The sequence below is a fragment of the Athene noctua genome, chromosome 11, assembly GCF_965140245.1.
Source record: "Athene noctua chromosome 11, bAthNoc1.hap1.1, whole genome shotgun sequence".
NCBI classification, from domain to species: domain Eukaryota; kingdom Metazoa; phylum Chordata; class Aves; order Strigiformes; family Strigidae; genus Athene; species Athene noctua.
This window is the reverse complement of record NC_134047.1, coordinates 10,181,892-10,203,016: the sequence shown is the minus strand read 5'-3', so window position 1 is coordinate 10,203,016 and position 21,125 is coordinate 10,181,892. Positions and strand designations below refer to the sequence as shown.

Genomic DNA, 21,125 nt, shown 5'->3' with positions numbered 1-21,125 from the left:
CCGGCAGAACGCCGGGCCGGCCCTGGGCCATGGCCAGCCGCTCCGGCAGCACCGCTCATTATTTCACAGCCTCCGCCAGCTAAGATCAGTGGCTCAGTAGTGCTCTTCTTTTTTTGTTCTTTTTCCTTTTCTTTTTTTTTCCATTTTGCATTAGTCGTAAAACGTGGCGAGGCCGGCCACTGCCACTTGTAGTTCCTAAAGCGGGCTCTTTGGAGGGCGAGGCGTTAAAAATAGACCCATATGCTTTATTTCGGTGAGTAATTCATGTAAGAAGTGGATTACTTTCATTGTTTCTACTAAGCAGAAAACACACCAATAATTAACAGGTTAATCCTAACTGAGATTATTTAAATCCAGAAATATTTTTAGGACATTGCCCTTTGGGGAAATAAAGGGAGTGTGCTAATAGTGAAAAGTATGTGTTTATATTTGGAGTAACAACAATACAGAAATTAAAGAGAATTAAGAAACACATCAAAAGTCTCCATCCCATTTCTGTTATTAACTCCTCCATTTCACATCACCGTGCAGCACTTCTGAGCGTAAGCAGTCCAAGTTTTAAAGTGTTCTTCCTTTTGAAGACCTGACATTTAAAATGGATGGCTTTCTGAGCCTTTCTATTCAAACTAACCCATCTAGCTAACAGGTAAAGTAATGCACAAAGCTGAATTGTGCTCCATTTATAAACACTATTTGCTTAAGCAACCCCCAAGAAGGCCAAAATATTTAAACATTCACATTTCTGCCAGTTCCAGTGATATGCTACTGTTGTTCTTAATGCATGCATGATGTCCTGGGACTGAATTACAAAGTTTTAAGTTTAAATAAGTTTTTAAAAGGTTGTTTGGCTTTAAAACGTCCTATGTGATTTGAACATGTTGAAAGGAAAAAAATGACAAACTTTTCATCTGAAGCTGGGATATTATTTTCAGCTTCCGAAATAAATGGAAAGTTTTATTTTGTTACTGCATAGGAAGTGTGCTTTTTAAATAGTGTTATTTGAACGTTTTCAGATGTAATTTGCATTATTTTGAACGGGCTTACCGAGTATAGACATAGTAGTTGCACAGATCTGCTTAGTTAATGAAGATGTCCATTTTGGTTGTGGTTTGGGAATGTAGAGAACCCTTAAACAGTAAAGGCAATAAAAACACACTGATAAAATCAGATTACCCACCCTTTGTTACAGTCTTAATAGGAAGATTTTAAGTGCTTGTTAACTTACTGTTTAGTTAATTTCTCTAAGTTATCCAACACTTAATTTTGAATATACATATACAAATTATTATTCTGCTTTGGTTATCTGTGAGCTGATACATACTAATGTACAGTTCTGTTATTTATATGAAATCCGAAGAGATCAAATTAGTTTACAAAGCAGATTGTTTATTTTTCTGATAGTGAATCTTTTTTTTTTTAACTTTTGTAAAACTAATTGTGAATCCACATCAAGGCTCTTAAAAATCTAACCCGGATCTTTCCAACACTGTAAATTATGGACAAGTGTACTCTGGGAAAAGAACACTTTCGCAATTAATTCTGATAAACAGTAAAGCATCAACAAATTTCTTAATTTAGAATCTTAGGTTGGCTATCAAAAGTAAGTTCTACTTTAGTTAAATATTTTATCCCTTTTTTTAATTATAAAATAATTCACCTTTTAGAAGTCAGAAAAAGATAAATAGAAAGGTTCATGCAGCAAGTACAATAACATCTTTGCACTACACAGAGAATACATTAAGCTTTGCTCTATATGCAACATTTTGACATTAAAGATCTATAAGAATGAAGATGACATGTCATTCCCCCATTCTGCTTTCAGATAGCAAGGCAATGGAAGGGTTAACTCTAGAAAAATTAATTATACACAATCCCAGAACAATAGTAGTTGGCAGAGGGGAGGAGGGGTGAATTGAATAGTGGTGGAAGCCTGTGAGATGCAATGAGGAAAACTCCAATTGACTACGGCAATGGCCAGTGTTTCACCCGAAGCGCGGATTTCCGTAGTGCAGGGCCGACACACCAAGGAGACTCAAGGTTAATTTTATGATGAAGCAAACATGTTACAGCTGACACCTGTATTTCCTAAGTTACATTCAAAAGAGCTGCTCTACAAGAAAATCTCCCAAACTAGTTTCTTGTGAAAGAGAACTCTTTAAGAATTCAGATTGCTTGCTTGCCAGATTTCTCTGTTTTGGAATAAAATAAAGACTTTATTAGAAGTAATAAAGTTTTCAGCTTTCATGAATGAGAATGTGGCCCCTTTTCCAAAAATGAAATGCCCCGAAGCCAAAGCGGTTTCCATGAAATGAAGATCCTTGATATATCAAGGATATTTAGACAGATTTTTTGGTTCTGGCAGTTCAGGATTTCTGTGTACTGGATAAAATCGTGTCAGAGAATTCAAGTATCTTAACAGGATTTGAGTTTAATTCAGCTAATCTTTTCTTCCCAACAGCTCAACATTCTCTACTTTGGAGGCTCTTCCTTTTCCTTTTGACGATAAAGATGAGAAAAAAGTGGATATTGGAAGATTTTCATTTTATCTTTTTTGGTGTGCTCTGTCTCCTTTTCATAGATGGAGGTAAACTAGAACAAGTAAAACGTAAGTAGACTTCAAACAAAGGTGTCACATTGAACCAAATTTGACATTTGCCTTCTATTTGACAGATGTGGTTCAGAAAAGATCTTCAAACAAGAATGTCCTAAACTGTGGAACTGCGTTCAAAACCTTCTAACATTTTTCCTCCTAATCCTACATTCAGTAGAATCAGGTCACACCTGTGTTTGGGGCACGTTTCCTAGAGCTGTACAGGTTTCATTGCATCATAAAGAACATAATACATCAGTTGGAGACTCTGTTTTATTTCAAATACCCTGAATCAAGAGAGTGCTTAATTCCATTTTAGTGGCCTCTGTAAACATCTGACGGATTATCTGGATTTTGTCCCATGTGTAAGACTATTATGCTGAAGTTTTCAGCTAGTGTAAAGCTCATCCAAGACTGTTCTGTTGTGTTCCAAAAACAACCTCATATGAACTGGATTAGATACATCCTTTGAGAAAATTAAGAGTCTAAGCACTGTCAAAAACTTGATGAGAAGAACTAAAAAAAAATACATAAACAAAGGGACTATTTCTACAAAGCCTGTCACCCGTGGGAGATGTTAACACATTTTAGAAAGCATGGCAAGGAGGAATAACTTCCCAAATAAGTCTAGAAGTTATTTACTGCTGCAGCCTTGTTATGAGCTCTCTGGAATGCTCTTCCCCACCTGCACAGGCTGGGTTTTGGCCTTCTTACTGAAATACATTATTTGCCCTTGAGAAGTAGTTAAAATTTCCAGCCTCAGTATCAGCAGGTTCTGCTTCTAAGGAAGTAGTTAAAAAAACCAAAACAAAACAAAAAAAGAGCAAGTTCCAAAAAGGCCACCTTCTCCACTGAATTTAGAAATTCATAAGAAAACAATGTGCAGGTATCCCTGTTCAAAGAAAGCACAGTGTGAGAAATTGATTATCAAACTCCACTTCAGACAACTACTTTTTCAGATCCTGCATTTCATTGGTCATGCTTTTGTGTGAAGTGAAAGCAGATCACTTCACAGTTACTACTAATAATCCCTACCTTTTGCTACCTTCTTTTAGCCCAGTAAATGTGAAGAATGTCCCTTGCTTGGATTATCACTTAGAGGACAAGTATTTTGTTTGATACGCTGAAGTATCATCCATACTGAGGGTAATGAATTAAGCTGAATTTGGATATCATTAAGATAACAGAAAGGAATTCTCTCATGGAAACACACAATAAACACTCTTTTATTGAAGAGATTTGAGTTTTCAATGTGAAACCATAATGTGACAGGGAGAGACAGGGCAGTAATGTCTGACGGAGATGGGTGTCTGCAAAACTGCACCTGCAAGATCAGAAGTGCTTAATGAACAGAAAGATCTTAAAATATTTTGAATGCTGATGCATATGTAAGTCAGCACTAATTGTTCTGAAATACTAGGACAAACATTTTATTTGGCTGTTAAAATATGAAGACACTGAATATTCAGTGTAAAGACAGTGCATTGATCTTCCTTCTGCAGTCTCTTTGTTCAGAATCTCTCTGCTGTACAACCTGGGATTTTCCCGATTCAAGCCAATTGATTTGGTTTTGCAGTGAAAAGGTTTTGTTTCCTATAAACCTGTTTGAGTAATTAAGCACTTTGGTTTTGTTACAGGATCGTAGCATGTGTTTTTGCAGGTGAAAGGATAAACTCACCCGGTATGAAAGCCATTTTGTCATCTATTTCAGGAGCTGCAATTTTGAAGATGAGAGGCCATGTCATTTATTTTGGTTTGAGAGGTTAGAACAGTACATGAAATTAAGGGCATTTCTGTTGTGTGATTCTCCAGGGAAAGAAAACATAGTAGTTCTTTACAAAATTTTATGTACAATCCACAAACATAGTTTACAGAAAACACTGCACACCTAAAACCACTTTGTGAGTATGGAATGGGAACACTGATTCATAGCTCTTTCAATTCTTCACTGTTTTACAGATTCAGATACATACTGTGTGTTTCAAGATAAGAAGTATCGTGTAGGAGAAAGATGGCATCCTTATCTAGAACCCTACGGCCTTGTTTACTGCGTTAATTGTCTTTGCTCAGAGGTAGGACTGCTGAGTTACTGATCCTACAACTTCTACTTGCTTAATTCACTACAATCCTTTCTGTTGTATCTACAGTTTGACAAAGCCAAACCTGTTTTCACTAGTGGGTCTGATCATGCTGAAGGAAATAAGAGGCAGGTGATCCTAGTAAAGGGAAAATACTAACAGAGAAGGCCTATACTAGCAAAAAATACTTGCATAGGGTAGACAAACCATCTCCTTAACTAGCCAGAAGCTTTGTCAATGCCGAGCATTACATCTTGAACAACTGGACCCCACTACCTAAATATAATCCTTGCAGTGCCATCAATATGCAGGATTAGGCTGAATTTGGTAGTGTTTTGATCTATGTACAATGCCCACATCTTCAGAGGCATTTCCCCAGTCAAAGCATCTGCTGCTCTAAAGTGCTGAAGAAGAGGCTTGGATATCACCGTTGGTAAAAATCTATGAAAGAATAATGACCTGATGAAAAAAGCAAAAACAGGATGGGGAGCAGAAAGAATTGGGCAGGATGTGAAAGGACAGGTCCTTAGCTACCATCAGTCAATTCCTGATAGGAAGACACAACAGTCATAGAACCCCTAAGTATGTCACATACAGCTGGGGGGGCACAGGAAAATGAGGGCCAAATATGTCCCTTGGAGTACTTGAAAATGACTTAACAATAAGGGATCTTAATCACTAACACATGAGGCACTCCAGATGCTGAGTTTTGTCTGCTGTATTTAACACAGAATAAAGTTTTCTTGGCTATTTTCCCCCATGCAAGTATAAAATATTGGGCCCCTGTGCAGTATTTGCTCTGAGGGATCTGCTACTACAATTTAGTGCAGAGATGCACAAACAGTAGTCTCACAAGCTTGGCTTTATCTCGGATCTGTGCAGCAAAATGCATCTGTAAAAAGCAATGTAGTAGGAAGAAAACAAAACGTCCCTGATGATAGTAAAAAGGAGTTTCTACTAATTTTTGCTGATCTGTATGCAAGGTTGAAAACTCCCTCAGAGTCCATGTGTGGTAAAACGCTCATTAGATTGCCAGAAGGCTGTCTTGGGTGGGGATGAAATTCACTGGAAATGCTAGAGATCTGGATACAAATCATTGCTCAGTGAGTTTTAGGAAGATGTTAGACAGGTTGGAGGGATGGAAAAGTGCATGGAACACTCCTCTAGAGAACTGCAGTGCCGTGATCCAGGCATACCCAAACACTGTGAGGCTCCAACAAATGGAGTGTATTTTATTGCTTTCCTTTGCACATGGGCATGGAAGACCAGAGTGACAGTTCAGGGAAACAAGGTTAGTAAAGAAGGAAACTGCTTGTGCTAATTACCAATACATGCAGCTCAGAAGTGGTTCTGGACTCTTCCTTGTTTGCTCAGTTCTACCTTTGTTGTACCATCAAGGTGCAAAATGTAACCTGTAGCAGTGAGGATGCTGAGGGATATCTGGGATATGACTCTTGTTGCTTGGAAGGAAGACTGCAAATAAGAACTGCAGCATACAGCCATTCATTTGATTTTTCTACTGGCCAAAAGAAATGCCCTCAGAACACTGACCTACAGTAAATGCTCCAGAACATCAGGAAACTCTATAATTTTAACAAAATTAAGGTTAGATAAAGCATTAGAAAACATGCCATGACATAGCACAAGCACAGACCTTAAACCAAATATTACAGCATAAAAAATAAAACTCAAGTGTGCCACAGACAGCAAACAAGGGAGACCCAAGTGTAACCCCACTACGAATTCCCTGGCAGTAAATCAGTTAGGTGAAGGATATGTACAGAATCTGAAGTAGCAACCTACTCCCTCACACTGCAGAGAAAAGCAAAAAAATCTCCAGGGGTCTTCATCAGCAGTGTGATCAAAATTTCTTAGCTGGCCTTAAAACATCATGATCCCTATGATCTCTGCACAAAACAAGTCCTATCAGCCAGGAAACAGATCGAGATCTCTGCTCCATCTCTAAACCAGTCTGTCCATCCATCCCCCCCCCCCCAACACACAAACTTCTGATGTTTAAGAAAAAGGCGAGACAAATTAACCAACTAAACAGACCAAATTATTCATCCTGGGATTAGAAAAAAAAGCTTTCCTGGTTTTGTGTGTATGTAGTATTGTATTTTTACAAGTTATAGTTTACATACTTAAACCAGAATAAAGCTAAACATAATTCAGTATTCTCACCCTGTTCTCCCTTTCTTTTACAACTCCTCCTCTCCCTCCCAATACACAGTGAAGACTGTTGATGGTTACTGTCAGGTAAATTGGAGTGCTCACAATTTGTCAGATCATTATTTTACTCTCTAAAATACAGTAGCTTTTTGCTTGTGTTCATAGTCAGATCTGTAGACTTCAGGGGCTAAAATGAACACTCTCCACAGTTTGCACAGATAATGCAGCTCAGGAAGAGAGACACTCTGTTACTCTTTAAGTACTTGATGCAGAAATGCTAACCGTGGCCTCTGTAAATCAGGAGTTTAAGTCCTACTCCAGTCAGTAGGGCTTGGTCTCCCAAATACCACTGTGAATCTAAAAATAAGATGTCTTACCAAGCACAAGATCAGTTAAAACAGTTCTGTCCTGCTGCAAACAGTGGAGTACTACAGTAGCACTGAGGAGAGAAGTAGACCTGCAGAATTTCTATCACAGCTGATCATGCACAGAAAGTAAACAGGCACCTCAGGAGATGTCACAGGACTAATAATTAAAAAGAGAGGGAGGCCGTGGAACAGATCAAGTAAGCAACATGGAGCCAGGCCAGCAGGCAGTGCCAGCCTTTCTTCTATGGTAGAGCTTTACAGGCTCTCAGATGATGGTCTGGGCAAGGAGCTGTGCAGACTAGTCATAGTCCCTATCCTGCAAAGAGTCTACAGCCTAAAATTTGCTCCTCCTCTATAAAATTAGTGTATTCAATTTCAGTCGCCATTGGAAACAGATGGTGATATCACTTTTAGTGTCTCTTTCCAAAGCAGATGCACAAATGTAGTTTGTGGGTAGTAATGATCTCACAGTATGATTCCAGCCTGTGGTCTGCAGATATTTAAGAGTCAATGGATTATTTTGAAAGAGATGGCTAGAAAAGCCTACACAGATGCTATCTAAGGAAGTCTGCACCTCCACTGGAAACATTTCAGTGCTCCAGAAGGCATATGAAAATGAAGTGGGTTTATTCCTGACACCACCTAAAACTACAGTCATAGCATAGTATCAGTGTTCATGATGAAAGATCTTTCTTGCTATAAACATGAGCAACTTGGAGCTAAATTAGAAGAATGAATTATAGATGGGAAATGGGTATTTGAAATGGATAGTCTTCTGGTTACAGACACTGGAGAATGAAAATTCCGTGTGTTTTAATTATAAATCAAACTTAGATGTGGTCAACTAGAATATTACATTAATGACATGAATAATGAACACTATTCCCAAGACTTGCTCGTATTTCTTAGAAAAATGTCTACTTACCAACTGGTGTTTTTTGTCTACTGGGGAACCCATAAAATGAAAACAAAAGACTCTCCACAGTTTTCAGGAACAATTACAGACACTATTGTCTCTTGCGGTCTTGAACTAATCCTCAGTAGGGGATATCTCAGAGACCTACCATTCATTATCCATGTCTTAGTTTTGGAAATGCAATTCCTAAGCATAATCTGCTCAAAAGAAAAACTCAAATGAAGATTGTTGTAATCCCTTTTTTAGGCACTTCCTCTGATTTTAACGTTTGTATGGATTTCGGCTACATTCTGACCTCCAGCATAAATTCAGAGGCAGTGAAAGTAGTCTGGGCTTACCCTGGTGTAACTGAAATCAGAATGTTGTAAAAAGGCATTTGTTTTTAAAACATGTAGATGCAGAATAGAGAACACATAAATTGGTAAGACAGCCCATTTCATTTAAGTATTGTATTATATTCTACCCACAGAATGGAAATGTACTGTGCAGCAGAATAAGATGCCCAAGTCTACACTGTCCTTCCCCTGTGCATGTACCACAGCTGTGCTGCCCACGATGCCCAGGTAACTCCTGTTCATGACATACAGTCCTTTCTGAAATAGTTATTTAATATGCTGTGTAACAGCAAAATTAAATGTCTGTGCTGGAAAACCTCTGTGAAGTAAACATCCTTCTATCCGTTTAGGTTATGAGACACTTGTCCTACAGTAAGTTAGAGTATTTCCTAGGGTGGTTTCTTTTTAGGAAATCAGAAGTATAGATGTGGGAAGGGATCAGGTAAGCTACCAAGTCCATCCAGTCCCTTACAATTCAGGCAGAAGGTAGCACAAATTTCACTGATGAGGTCTATGGACTGTCCACTCCCCACTCCTTTCCTTATCTCTAAACTCCATCACAATAAAATCCCATCCCACAAACTTCCTAGGTTTCTGCTTTTGGTACTTTTCATGAGAGCGGGCTAAAATACAGGGTTATTTGTGAGGATTCTCTGTTAACAAGCAATTCAAAATTGCTGTGGCAAATGTGCATTTGTATAGTATCACTGTACAACCAGTCTGGTAACATTTGCCTTTTACATCTCAAATCCAGGCATAGCTTCATAATTGGTAGAGACTGTTGTAAATCATAGAAGCAGTGCTGTAGAAGTTTATGACTATATAAATCCAATTGGATACTGTATAGTAAATTCCTCCAGACTGTACGTTTATTATATGCTCATTATTAAGAGCCACTGTATGAAAGAGACTAAGCAGGATCTTTCACAAGGCTGTTACAACATTCCCGACATGGCCTAATGGCTGGTAGATTTGACTGGAGCTTTTCCCTAAATGTCTGTCTTAGTGGCACCCCTCATTTTCACTTATAAAAGAGTATTCATGCAGCATCATAGAAAGGGGTTTTATTTGACTTTCTCCAGAGTGTTTCATTGTCTGAGGAAAACAGCTGTTCCCTGACCAAAACCTGTGAGCAGGAGGCAATTCGCAATGGTGGAGGGACATGAGTGCACCAGTCAGTTTGCTATTCAGCTGGAATTGGAGTGTGTTCATTGCACTTACTGGAGAATAAATGGCACCCACCCGTTAACTTTTGGTAGGATTCATCTGTCCTGACAATTATATACATCCATCTATCAGATATGTATATCAATATCTAATCTCAGTAGCTAGAGTCCTTTCTTACCAGTGATGAGGAAGAAGCATTTCAAGCACATAACTCATCTGATGCCACTCTTCTTGTGTCCTCAGATGAGATTCACCCCATCCAACTTTAGATCTAGCATTATGGCATCTAGTTGATGGTAGAGTTTTATCTATGATGGTCTAATACATAGGAAAAAAAAGTTTGTAAGGTAGTACGCTTTGTCTAACCAACTAGTACTGTTAGATTAAGTGGTAAAATGCTGGGAATACGAACCCCTTTCCTGTTCTCAGATCAAAAGAAGGACCGATGTGCCCCAAATCTGGTCTGTTTTTCCAGCTGATCTAAACTTCACTTGGCAAGGGAATCATCTAGATACCCTTTATGGCTGTTGGAAACACGCTGTCCCCAGAGGGTGATTCATCCTGTTACCCAGAATGAGAAGAATTTTTCCCTGGAGATGCCTGTCTCTCCTCACTGATTACTGAGGGAGCACAGGAAAATAGCTTATGCTAGATGCTTACTTTTTTGACAGCTTAAGTTAAATCACAGAAATCCCACTCTCATCATGTAATTGGCATTTGGGGTCAGGAACTTTTTTTTTTTTTTTTTTTTTTGATATCTCTGTACAGTATTTAGTATAGAACATAAATGCTTCTAGATTGACTGTTTTTGCTTCAGGAGCTCTTTGGCAATGAAATGTTTGCTTTCTTCTGTTCATGAGGCTGTAAATGTTGTGATGCCTATATCAAGGTTTTAAAAGATTCTACAATGACCTAGTATGGAAGAGTAAGGGCCCCTGTAAACTCTCAAATCCTTCTTATCAAATTAAGTACTTGCTAGTTGTCAGCTAGAATTTTGTACTGTGTGTTTAAACTGATAAATCCAGAAAATTATCAGAATGAGCCTTTTCTGAATTGTGATCCATTATCTTGCCTTAACTGCTCCTAAAATGATGGGCCCTTGCTCCCCTAATGATGGGCCATTAGATTGCTAGCTGGGCAGCATCTCATTAAAAATAAGAGTCCCACTAAGGTCTATTTTTTCTCTAATTGAATCTATAATTCAGATAGATCTGTGCCGGTGTCAGGCAAAAGAGGACCAGGAATCTCCTGTGATTCCAGGGGTTATGTGCTTTTTGCAGCAATTATGCATTTTGGTGCTCTGTCTTCAGTGGTAATGTTCATGCCTGATCTGAATAGGAATCTCAAACATTCCTGCACATCTTATGCCAGCTTTCCATTCCTATGTGTCTGGCATACAATGTCTTTTGTGCATCATCCCATGATATGCAGGAAATTCACTTCTCTGGTTTCCCTGGTTATTTTTTAATAGAACATGCCAGAGCTCTGGCCATTAGCCATCCATTCCAATTACTCTCATAAATGCTCATTATATTCTGTCACATATGTTCCCCCTCAGTTTCTCAAGCTGCATTTTAGAAATAAGTAGTGCTAGTCAAGTGACTTTGGGCTCTTCCTCCTGCTTTCTGCAGGCTTTGTAGAGTGTAACTGCCCAAATAACTGTCTCCTTATTTAATGAAGCAGAGGTAATGCCAGGAGGCAGCAACTTTCATTGGAAACTGAACTTCATAACTACCTAAGTGGAGGAGCTGTTGAAGGGATTCCTTTGAGAAAAGTTGGCACTGCTCTCCCCTTGGAATTAATGTCTCCTGCATCCATAGTGACATTGGACTTGCTGACACAAAGAGATGCAGTGTTTGTATCCTGTCTCCCTGGCACCAGCCACCATGAATCTTAAGTAGTTGTCAGACATATGTTATGAAGCATCTTCTACTTTTCACCAGTGGTTCAATCCTACCAGCTTCTGCAACAGATTCACTGCTAACTTTTTTGGTTTTTAAACCTATTCTTTCTAGCATTGGCAAAATCCAGACCTCGTGTCTTGTACAGAACTAGATATTCCTCCCTTTTGCAGCTCTTGAAAAGTATTTTACTATATGAATTAGATTCTTATCATCAAACATATATAACCAAAAATACAAGGTTCACATTCATTGGGACTCTTTTTAGACGTTAGTGAGACCCAAAAGGACATCACAAGCTTCCAAGCTTGAACTCTATCCTTCCACAGTCAGAGGAGAAGTGATTTATAGAGTCAGGGAGAGAATTACCATCATTTTTAGAGCTGGATCTGCTTTTGAGCTAGAGTGGGCTTCGGACCTCCTGCCATGAAAATAAACTTCATGTACAAGTTCTTCAAGCATTTAGCTGCGGCTGTCTTTTATGTCACTACTACGGACAGTGCCTTTATAACTGGAATATTTATTGTAGGCTGTATCATTTCTATATGGAAGGATTGCAAATCAAAGCATTTAGAGTCTAGTTAAAGATCTGAAATTTTTGAGTACGCTCTGGAATATGTAAATCTAAGATGGAGGAAGCTTACATCAGAAGCAAAAATGCACAATTGCAGGAATTAGAAAGGGTTTCCATATTCCACTTGCCGGTTTGATTTCCCAGCAGATAAGGCTGCACGCTGATGTATGAATCAGTCCATCTGGCTCCAGTATTTTTTAAGCTTGCTGCCCTGACTAAACACACTGGCTTCCAAGAACGTTCATGATTAGTAACACATTTAAGTTTAAGCTCCTTTGGTACTATGATTTTTCTGTACCAAATTCAAACCACTTTTCTGATGTGCTTTTCTTTGTTCTTTAGATATTGAAGTAACAACAAAATGCCAGGTGGTACCTATATATATAGCTGGACTAAATACAAAGATGGACCAGATCAGGTATCTTACAGTAGTGGTCTGGGAACATCACCTAAAAATAAATGAGGCCATGTTTGCACAGTAGACTGCAGCATGACTTAGTAATACTTTTATCTTTGAACTAGCTACTTTAGATCCTGGAAGCATCCTAGTTAGGAAAATGCAGAACTCACTGCACTACAAAGGTTGCTGAAGAAGCAGGAAATATGTGCCTGCAGTGAGCTCTGTGCTATCTTTTCTCAATTCCTTCCAGTAACTGAACCAGCCTAAGTATCACCCTGCACTCTGTAGTGCAGAATATTCTTAAAGAGTCAGCCTTGCAAGATGCTGAGTATGTACACCACCTCTTGACCTGATACACATGGATGTGTAAACACAGAAGCCTATGTATAATACAGTGCATCTTGCACTGAATTACAAACAAAATCTTCAGCCTGGGCAGTTGACACGCTCTGGTGGAATGATTTTTCACTGCAAAATGCAATAAAATATTTGGTGAAGAGATGCTGGGTTCTACCCAGCTCATGCACCAGAGCTCCCAGGCCTCTCAGTTCTAGTCTTCTCACCCTCCCATTCAGAAAAATCCAATCTATTTCACAAGTATTTGTGAGATGAAGAGATACTGTGTCCAATTATTCCATTCTCTATACAGTTCTTGTTGCTACCACCTACGCTTCTCATATCACTAAGTGAGAAAATCATGGCCCAAATCTCACTGAAGTTACAGAGAGTTTTAATTGCCTCAAATAGATGGGTGTGAGGCCTGAGTAGGCAAGAGAAAAAATCATGCGAATATGGTAATATTAAGAGATGTTCAGGTGGTCTCTTACTGAGCAGATACTGTTTTGCATGCTGTTAGTAAAAGAATACTTGTTACTTTTCATATAAAACATATCTCTGTTGACTGATGCTACACCTCTGAAATTCCAAGTCAGAAACGCTTCATGTCCTGAATTTCAGACTGAAAACAGACTAGAATTTTTATGCATAACCTGTCAAAGGGCATATCATCCCTGTGCCGTAACCAATACACATGGTTGAAACACCTAAGTATTTCAGGAGAATTTGGAGATGGATCCAGACTTCACATATGACTTGCAAAACTTCAGAAGTCTCCACTGTCCAAAATATCAGATCTCTGCTCTACCATGAAAGATCTTCAAGGTTCTCAACTCTGACAAGTTGCAAATGCAGGAACACTTTTCCTTTCTGTTTGTTAATCTGTCCCTCTGTTGCATAAGTCCCCAGGCAGCAGAATTTCCTCATGAACTGTGCTGCCAAAACACTCACTTTCCATCTTACCCCATAAAAAACATTTGAGACCATTGGTCATTCAGCAGTATAAACAATCTCTGAGCTTGTGATTTCCTTTCTCGTATATAATAGTGAAAGGATTAAGGAAGAAGGCCACTGGGAGATTTGCATGAGAAGAATGATATGCAGACAGAATTCCTTTCTTTCATGATTTTTCTTCGAAAATTTGAATTTGACAGCAGCAAATATTATAGCCACTGAAAGCTGATACATGCTGTATTTTGAGACAACAGTAAAAATAGGCATCTTAAAAAAGTGCCTCCTGAAGACCTAGATGTAGTGTGTGAGGTGAAAACAACAGGGCAGTAACAACTATAATTTTATGAAAGACTTTATAAATTACAGACAAATCTTACAAAATCTATCACTTCTGGAACAACAACAGCCTGTAAGTGATTTTGATACTGAATTCTTAGTCCCCTACACACAGCTGATGGGAGCACCGTGCTTGACACATGTAGGGCACTCTGACAATCAGGGATTGAGGAATGGTAAAGAACAATCTCTGTGTAAGTCATTGACTGAGAATGGTCAAATCTTGGCACAAAATGATGCAAAATATCTAAGGCAGCACAAACATCAGTAAAGTTAGATATTGAAAGTACAACATTATAATAACTGGGGTTCCCTTCAGACACCTCTTTTGTAGCCATTAACAATTAGCATTGGAGGAGTTAAAACATCTGACCTACATGTCACCTACAAAATCTAATCTATCTGTGACAGCACAGTGTAGCACATGTACAACTGAAAGTCTCTGGAAGCGTCTCCATACAAAACACAGCGCTAAAGAAGTGAGAAAAAAGAAAACTCAGTATGCAGGAAGAGGTTTCTCTAGAATTATTTTTGGAATACGAGAGTGGGGAAACTTCAGAAATAATCAACATTAACAAATGAACTCCAAAGCTATAAAGTCCTACTGGATTGATTGTTTGCTCATACAGCATTATCCACACTTTTGGAAGCAGCTGAATTATCTGAGAGGTAATATAAAAAGAAAAAGACTTTCTGAGACTTTCTAGACTCCTGAAAATCTTTACCATTTGAAACATTATCCATGCTTGTCTGAACTGTTTATCCAAATAATAAAATCTATATATTCTGTAACCAATGCATGGTATATAACAAGTTGATAACCAGCTTAGTATTTAGTCCTACAAGGATTGTCTTCCTGACACCAAGGAATAGACAGCTGGCACTTAAATATCAGTCCATTGACGGAAATATAAGTTTGGAATTATAGGCACATCTCAGAGTTTAGAAAAACTGACCACATTCTCAGCATCTTGCCCATTTTGTCACATGTCTGACATGAGCCTCAGTTCACAGAAGAAATTCTGCATACTTGGTTCCCCTTCATTGTTCACCTCCACCTTCCCTTGTTACTTTACCTCAGCATCTGAATCTCTTGAGACCTTTAATCCATGCTGTTGCACTGCCTGCAGGCCCAGTAGCTATGCCTTCACTGCCCACCTCTGCACTTTTCAGATAATGAAAAAGAAATTTTAAAAATAACCTGTGATCCAAGCTCTTGGCAGTCACGGTACAGGAGACTGTGGAATAGGTATGCCACAGCAGCTGACAGTAATAACTGGAGAACTACTTACTATTGTTTATTTATAAGAATTTTTCCAGTCTGCAGAGGTACCATAGAACTACAGAGCCGTGCTTGTTTATGGTTACTCCACATACACAAACAAAGCAGATATTCATATCTGGAGTATGAAAGACTCACAGAATGTTACATAGCACCAGATATTAGTGAGATGCTCTGTTTTTTGTATAATCCCAACAATGGGTAGCTGTCAGATAGTTAAAATAAATTGTTTCTTTGGAAGTAGATTTGATTTGGAAGTATAATGATATAGGCGTTCTTGGGAGATGTCTAATTTTTTCCTGTTGACATGCACTCAGCTAATTCAGTTTGTTCTGTGATTTGCCTTTGTTACTAACTTCATAAGGAATGTTTGCTATCACAGCCAGATTGAGGTTATCACTTGTTTCCATTCTGGCTTTCTGACCATAAAAGTTCAAACAATGTATCTATAGATCAGCATCCAGAATGCACTAAAAAATTATGTATCTTCCCACATGGATGGCAGAATTAGAACTTCCATTCTTTGGACAGATAGGATAGGATAGGATAGGATAGGATAGGATAGGATAGGATACGATACGATACGATACGATACGATACGATACGACACGATACAATGCTCAGAATTTTTCCAAGATAACTTCCAAGAGCTTCAGAGATGCTTCAGAAAGGATTCAGAATGCACCAAAGCTTCACTCAATTTGTTTCCTTGGCTGGGAGAGTGATTGGTAAATTCATATAATAGTTCAGTTTTAGAGCACAAATTAAAATGGAGCAACCTAGAAAGTGTTTTATGACTCCTTCAGAGTTCTGCTGGGCAATTTTTTATGCCACTATAAAAGAAAACACAGGAAATTAAGCTGCAGAAAATATATTAAAATAATGTGAAGAGCTTGACTTAGCCCTAGAAAGCTAAAAAACAACGAATAGCCTTTTGAATGTTTAAACTGAAACTACATCTTTGCCTTGAATCTGTATGAAAGTTCATACTGTCTAGATAAGGTGCTACTAGTTCCTTCAAGCAATGAATTTCATACACTTTCTACCGTCTGACCATATTAAAGACTAGCTGTTACGATTAACTCTGAATTACCTTGGAGTTTTTAGAGCTTAACCTGGTCCTTGAAGTTATTTTAACATAAAGCATTTTGTGGCTTAATATCTTTGACACCTGCACCTCTGAGAGGCACATATGGATTTTGTTTAGAGCTTGTGTTTGCAGTTTTTGGATAGTGCACAACTTTTCAATTCAAATCTATTGTCAGCCTCAGCAACTGCTTTAAAAATATCATCACTGCACTGTTTTTGTTGTTTTTTAAAGGGACCTTCACACATCATCTGTGTTTCTTTAAATCATAGATTTATATATAAGTTGGATTGTGATGCATGACTGAGGGAAAAGGCTAAATACAGATGGACTGAGGGCTGATCACAGTCTACTGTAGTCAATCAACAGATTTTTATTAGCTTTGATAGTTTTTGGACTCAGCCTTCTGTGAAAACAGATGCAGTTATTGACTGTGATATAGTCCCCTCTCTAGAAATGCTAAGGAGTATGGTAGAAATATGAGACAAGAAGATGAAAGAGGAAACTGCCTTGATGCTGTACCACAGAGAGTAGGTGTTTGGGCCAGGTTCCAAATCTATTTAGTTCAATGGACTTCAGATCAGACTTTGAGGTGACACATTCATGTAGAGTGGAAACAAAAGTAGAGGGAAGAAATTAAGCAGAGAATTTTTTAATAGGAAAGAAATCCATTTGCTCTCTTTTGTTGTGTTGTAATCCCCCAAGAACCTCCAGCCACAAAGGTTGTTTAATACTAGGTGATCCTTAGAAGATAACCTTGCACTGAGACAGCATAAATAGGTTTCCTCTGTTTGAGGAAAATGTCATGTTGTATTCTCATGAGATAATGAATCAGGATTTAGTTCTGGTGATGAAGTAGCTCTAGAATGTTTGTGGTTTAACCCTTCTTGATGTGATAGGGTCAGAAACCCTTTCAGCGGCTGGTGGGTTTGACCTTGCAACAGCCAGTTTGTAGTAGCAGTCTGTCCCACCATGATGTCCTGATGGCACTTAGGGCTCAGTTTAGCAGTCCTGCCCTAAAGCTGCACTAGGAGCAGGTCAGGAATATGTAGGAACTGAGTCGATAGCACTAACAGGTCTCCTGCTTTTCTGAGGCAAATGTATGCAAGAGACCTTCACAGATACTGAGAAAAGTTTGGTAAATTTCTGGAAAAACAGAGCATGTGTTAGCCCGGGTTACCATGACACTTGTGTTCCACAATGTCGCTTGCTGCCTCTAATACAGAGATTCCCTGTCTTCTCTGTTTTCTTTATCCCCTCTGCATTTGGCCCCTCTCACCAAATAGCCCCAGTGTGCACACTCCTGATAAGGTGGCCAAAATATGATCACAGAATATGTCCTGCACTGAAGGCCTTTTTGGGGACACAGTGGCAGAATGAGGAAATCCAGATTGCCAGCTATATGTTTCTGGTACAGATGAATCAGAAGATAAGCATTAATTGGATCTTGGCATACAAAGCAAGCCTTCTGCTGTCACTGTACCTTAGTTTCACAGCAACTGCAGGAAAATAGGCAAGTGTTCTGTGTTACATAGAAGCACTGCTATTTGTGCATGAAATGCACTGCATAAACACAGAATAATATTATTTATGTGATCTTTTTCCCATATAAACATGAGGATCTCTTTTTAAAAAATATTTTTAAAAATACAGTTTCATTTGAACACATAGCATCAGGCATAGTTCAATCAACAGAGTTGTTCCAGACTTATTCAACATAACTATGATCAAAATCTCACTGTCACCTTCCTAGCAAGCTGCATAATCTTTTTCTGCAGGATGTGTTCCTCACCTCTTTAAGTCTTAGGCTGCTCTGTTTTGAATTTGTAAGAATCAGAATATCAACACATATTTATTCCTCCATTCCAAATATGTGTCTCATACTGAATAGCTGTTTTTTATATAGAATAATCATATTCCATTGGCTTATGTGTAGTAGAGGGAAGAGCCTAACATAGAGGATTTCTGCCTGGAGGCAGGCTTCTTTATCTTTTACTTGGAATGTTACTAGCACTTAGGTTTTTCCAGGACTGAGAAGAGCTTTGGCTGAACCCCTTGGAACATAGACATGAAAGCAGAAGGGGTCAGAGGACTTTTTCAGAGCCCTGATTCCTTACGTGAAAGGAGGCTAGTTCAGATACTGTTCATCAGTGCAGCTCCACGACTGTTCACGTCTATATATGCTTATCTAGCTGTCAAAATGATTGTTCCAGCAACAGGAAGAGGCACATATCATTTTAAAGCTGGAGAGGGGAGTTTAGCTCAGGTCGCCTTGCAAAGCAAATTTTCAAGTGATTAGATTTACTCACTTTGTGTTTCTGACCTGTACATCAGGATGACAGAGGATCCAAACATGTTCCAACTGGCTGTGCAGTCAAAAGTAACTGTAAGTAAACTGCAGTCTCTTACTCTGGGCCTGCTTCAGTAAGATGGCAGATTGAAGTTTGTATCTTGCAGTCAGTAGGAGCTGCAGAGGAGCTTCAGATTCTCAAGTATTGTACACATGAAGACACAAGGTGACACAGGAAGATAAGTAATGTGAATTAGTAGGCAGCAAACACGCACAACTACAAAGGAGAGTCCAAACCTGCTGCAATCCAGCATGATACTAATACATTGCTTTGCTGTTGCTTTCCCCATATACCAATGACACAGAGTGTTAGTAGCATACACCATCAAGAGTGAAGCACACCATTTGTCAGGACCTTCCTTTTAGACTAGTTTTTCCTGCATGAGATGCAAAAGCCTTACCTGCTGAAGGGACATGTTTTAAACCAAAGCACAGTTGATGTGCTTTGAATTAAGTTTCAATATTGCTGCCCCAAAATTGAAATTAAAATGTTACACCTTGTTTACTTAAGAGTCCTAGTTTCCAGTTACTCACTGAGGAGTACTTTCCTCCAGAAGTCATTCCCTGGCTTCACTGGGACCCACTTGAAAGAAATGGACTAATCCATACTGTGGCATAAAAGATGCTCTTCACGACATCCAAGGTAGGACCTTAGGGCATATTGTTTACCCTTATAGGGCATATTGTTACCCTTAAAGTTTTAAAGATTCTGCACCAGGAATTAAAAAAAAAAAATCCACAAGTCAGCCCATTGTCATGGGTATTTGGCAAAACAAGACAATAACAATAACTGGTTTTGCTTCTGCCAGTCCCAGCTCCACTTTCAGATAAAAGCTGAAAGTTGGAGTGGGAGGCACAGGTCCTACTTTGCATGTGTCTGGCTCAGGATTGAGCTGTTGCTATAAATGACAGTACTCAGACTCCTAATTTGGGGAGGTGTTGTCCCATACACAGACACAAAGTGAATTCCATCCTAAGACAGATGCACAACTCCTGTGGGTGACAACCTGTTTCATGTTAAAACCGCGTTTCAGTGGTGGAGGAAAACATCATTTTTTTACATTGTGGTTGGCCTTTGGCAACTGCAGCCTGCATGCTGGGAGCAGCTGAAGAAGGCTGGAGAGGTAACAAGGTACATAATGTAAAGAAAGCTTCCAACATCTTGTCTGCCACGCTCTCCTCCATGTATTTCATGCTTCCAGCTCCTCGCATGAATTGCAGTCAGTGCAAGTTAGCATTTTATTCCACATTGCTGCATGGATTTTTTTCAACCTACTTTGTAAATTGCAACTCCACCTGCAGGTTTTTATCCAGAAATGTAATTTTCTGCACATGAATAAGTTATCCCATTACTGTTATTCCAGACTACTTCAGTTAGTATTTTGGGGCCTCCTAGAATTAATCCTTCACAGTGGAACCTGAAGCGTTAGTGTTTAAAACATCGCTATGAAAAACACCAGTAAAAAGACCTAATAGGCAAGAATCATCCCTGTATCTCTCTAATGACTTATGTGTACGTTGCCCCAGAGAGTGATTTTGCTTGTAGGGAAAAGAGCTGGACTCCATGAAGGAGGAGAATTAACAATATTTTTTTAACAAGGAGACTTAAGGGTATGTACAATTCCTACCCAAGCAAACAGTTTTCCAAAAACAGATGTCAGGTAATCAAAGTGCTGCCTACTTGTGTTTGACAGTGTACCTAAGCTGATTCAGGTTTCATTAAATTTTCAATAAGCAAAACAGGGAGAAGTACTGTCATACAGTAGTCATGTTCCCTTTTGGCATTAGAAATACTCATGGTCTGCACATTTCCAAGAATTGTGTTTTGTTCTGACCTTTATAATTGTTCTTTATGTGTTGCTTCTGAATAGCTAATCTGCAATTCTTAAGCCAATTTTAAATGTCAAGGCAAGTAATGTGGCCTCACATGACGTTATGTTACAACCTGGGGTGACCTGATTTCTGTACAGAAGCAGCATGTGAGATGACCTGTTAGCTGGTGTCCAAAGACAAGTTTCCTGCACTGGGATACAGCCTAGAGAGCTCTGAAGTACCTGTTGCAACTAAACTGACTCTCCTAATTGTTTTCAGTAAGTAGCAAAACTCACTGGGAATACAAGTGAATATGCAGGAGAGATGTCAATGCAAACAGTTGTCCCAGAATTATAGCAGAATTCAATTACTTCTCTAGTGAATAGGGTTCCTAAACAAATCCTCAGTCTCTTGGTCTGTATATGCTTATGCTCTGAGTTGATTCAGGAAACATGTTTCATAAAATC

General features: G+C 38.9%; 2 protein-coding genes across 5 annotated transcripts in view; one reads left to right on the top strand and one right to left on the bottom strand.

The window, feature by feature from the left end:
* Window positions 1-21,125, bottom strand: part of PAK3 (p21 (RAC1) activated kinase 3) — a 275,108-nt gene that overhangs the window by 170,341 nt on the left and 83,642 nt on the right. The gene's annotated exons all lie outside the window — the stretch shown is intronic.
* CHRDL1 (chordin like 1) overlaps window positions 1-21,125 on the top strand; it is a 44,544-nt gene that overhangs the window by 1,363 nt on the left and 22,056 nt on the right. For all 4 annotated transcript variants that reach the window (XM_074915579.1, XM_074915580.1, XM_074915581.1 and 1 more), the window contains exons 2-4: window positions 2,459-2,605; window positions 4,550-4,662; window positions 8,594-8,687. In XM_074915579.1, the coding sequence (XP_074771680.1) occupies window positions 2,509-2,605; window positions 4,550-4,662; window positions 8,594-8,687 (304 nt within the window). In that variant the 5' untranslated portion in view covers window positions 2,459-2,508. The remainder of the gene's footprint in view (window positions 1-2,458; window positions 2,606-4,549; window positions 4,663-8,593; window positions 8,688-21,125) is intronic.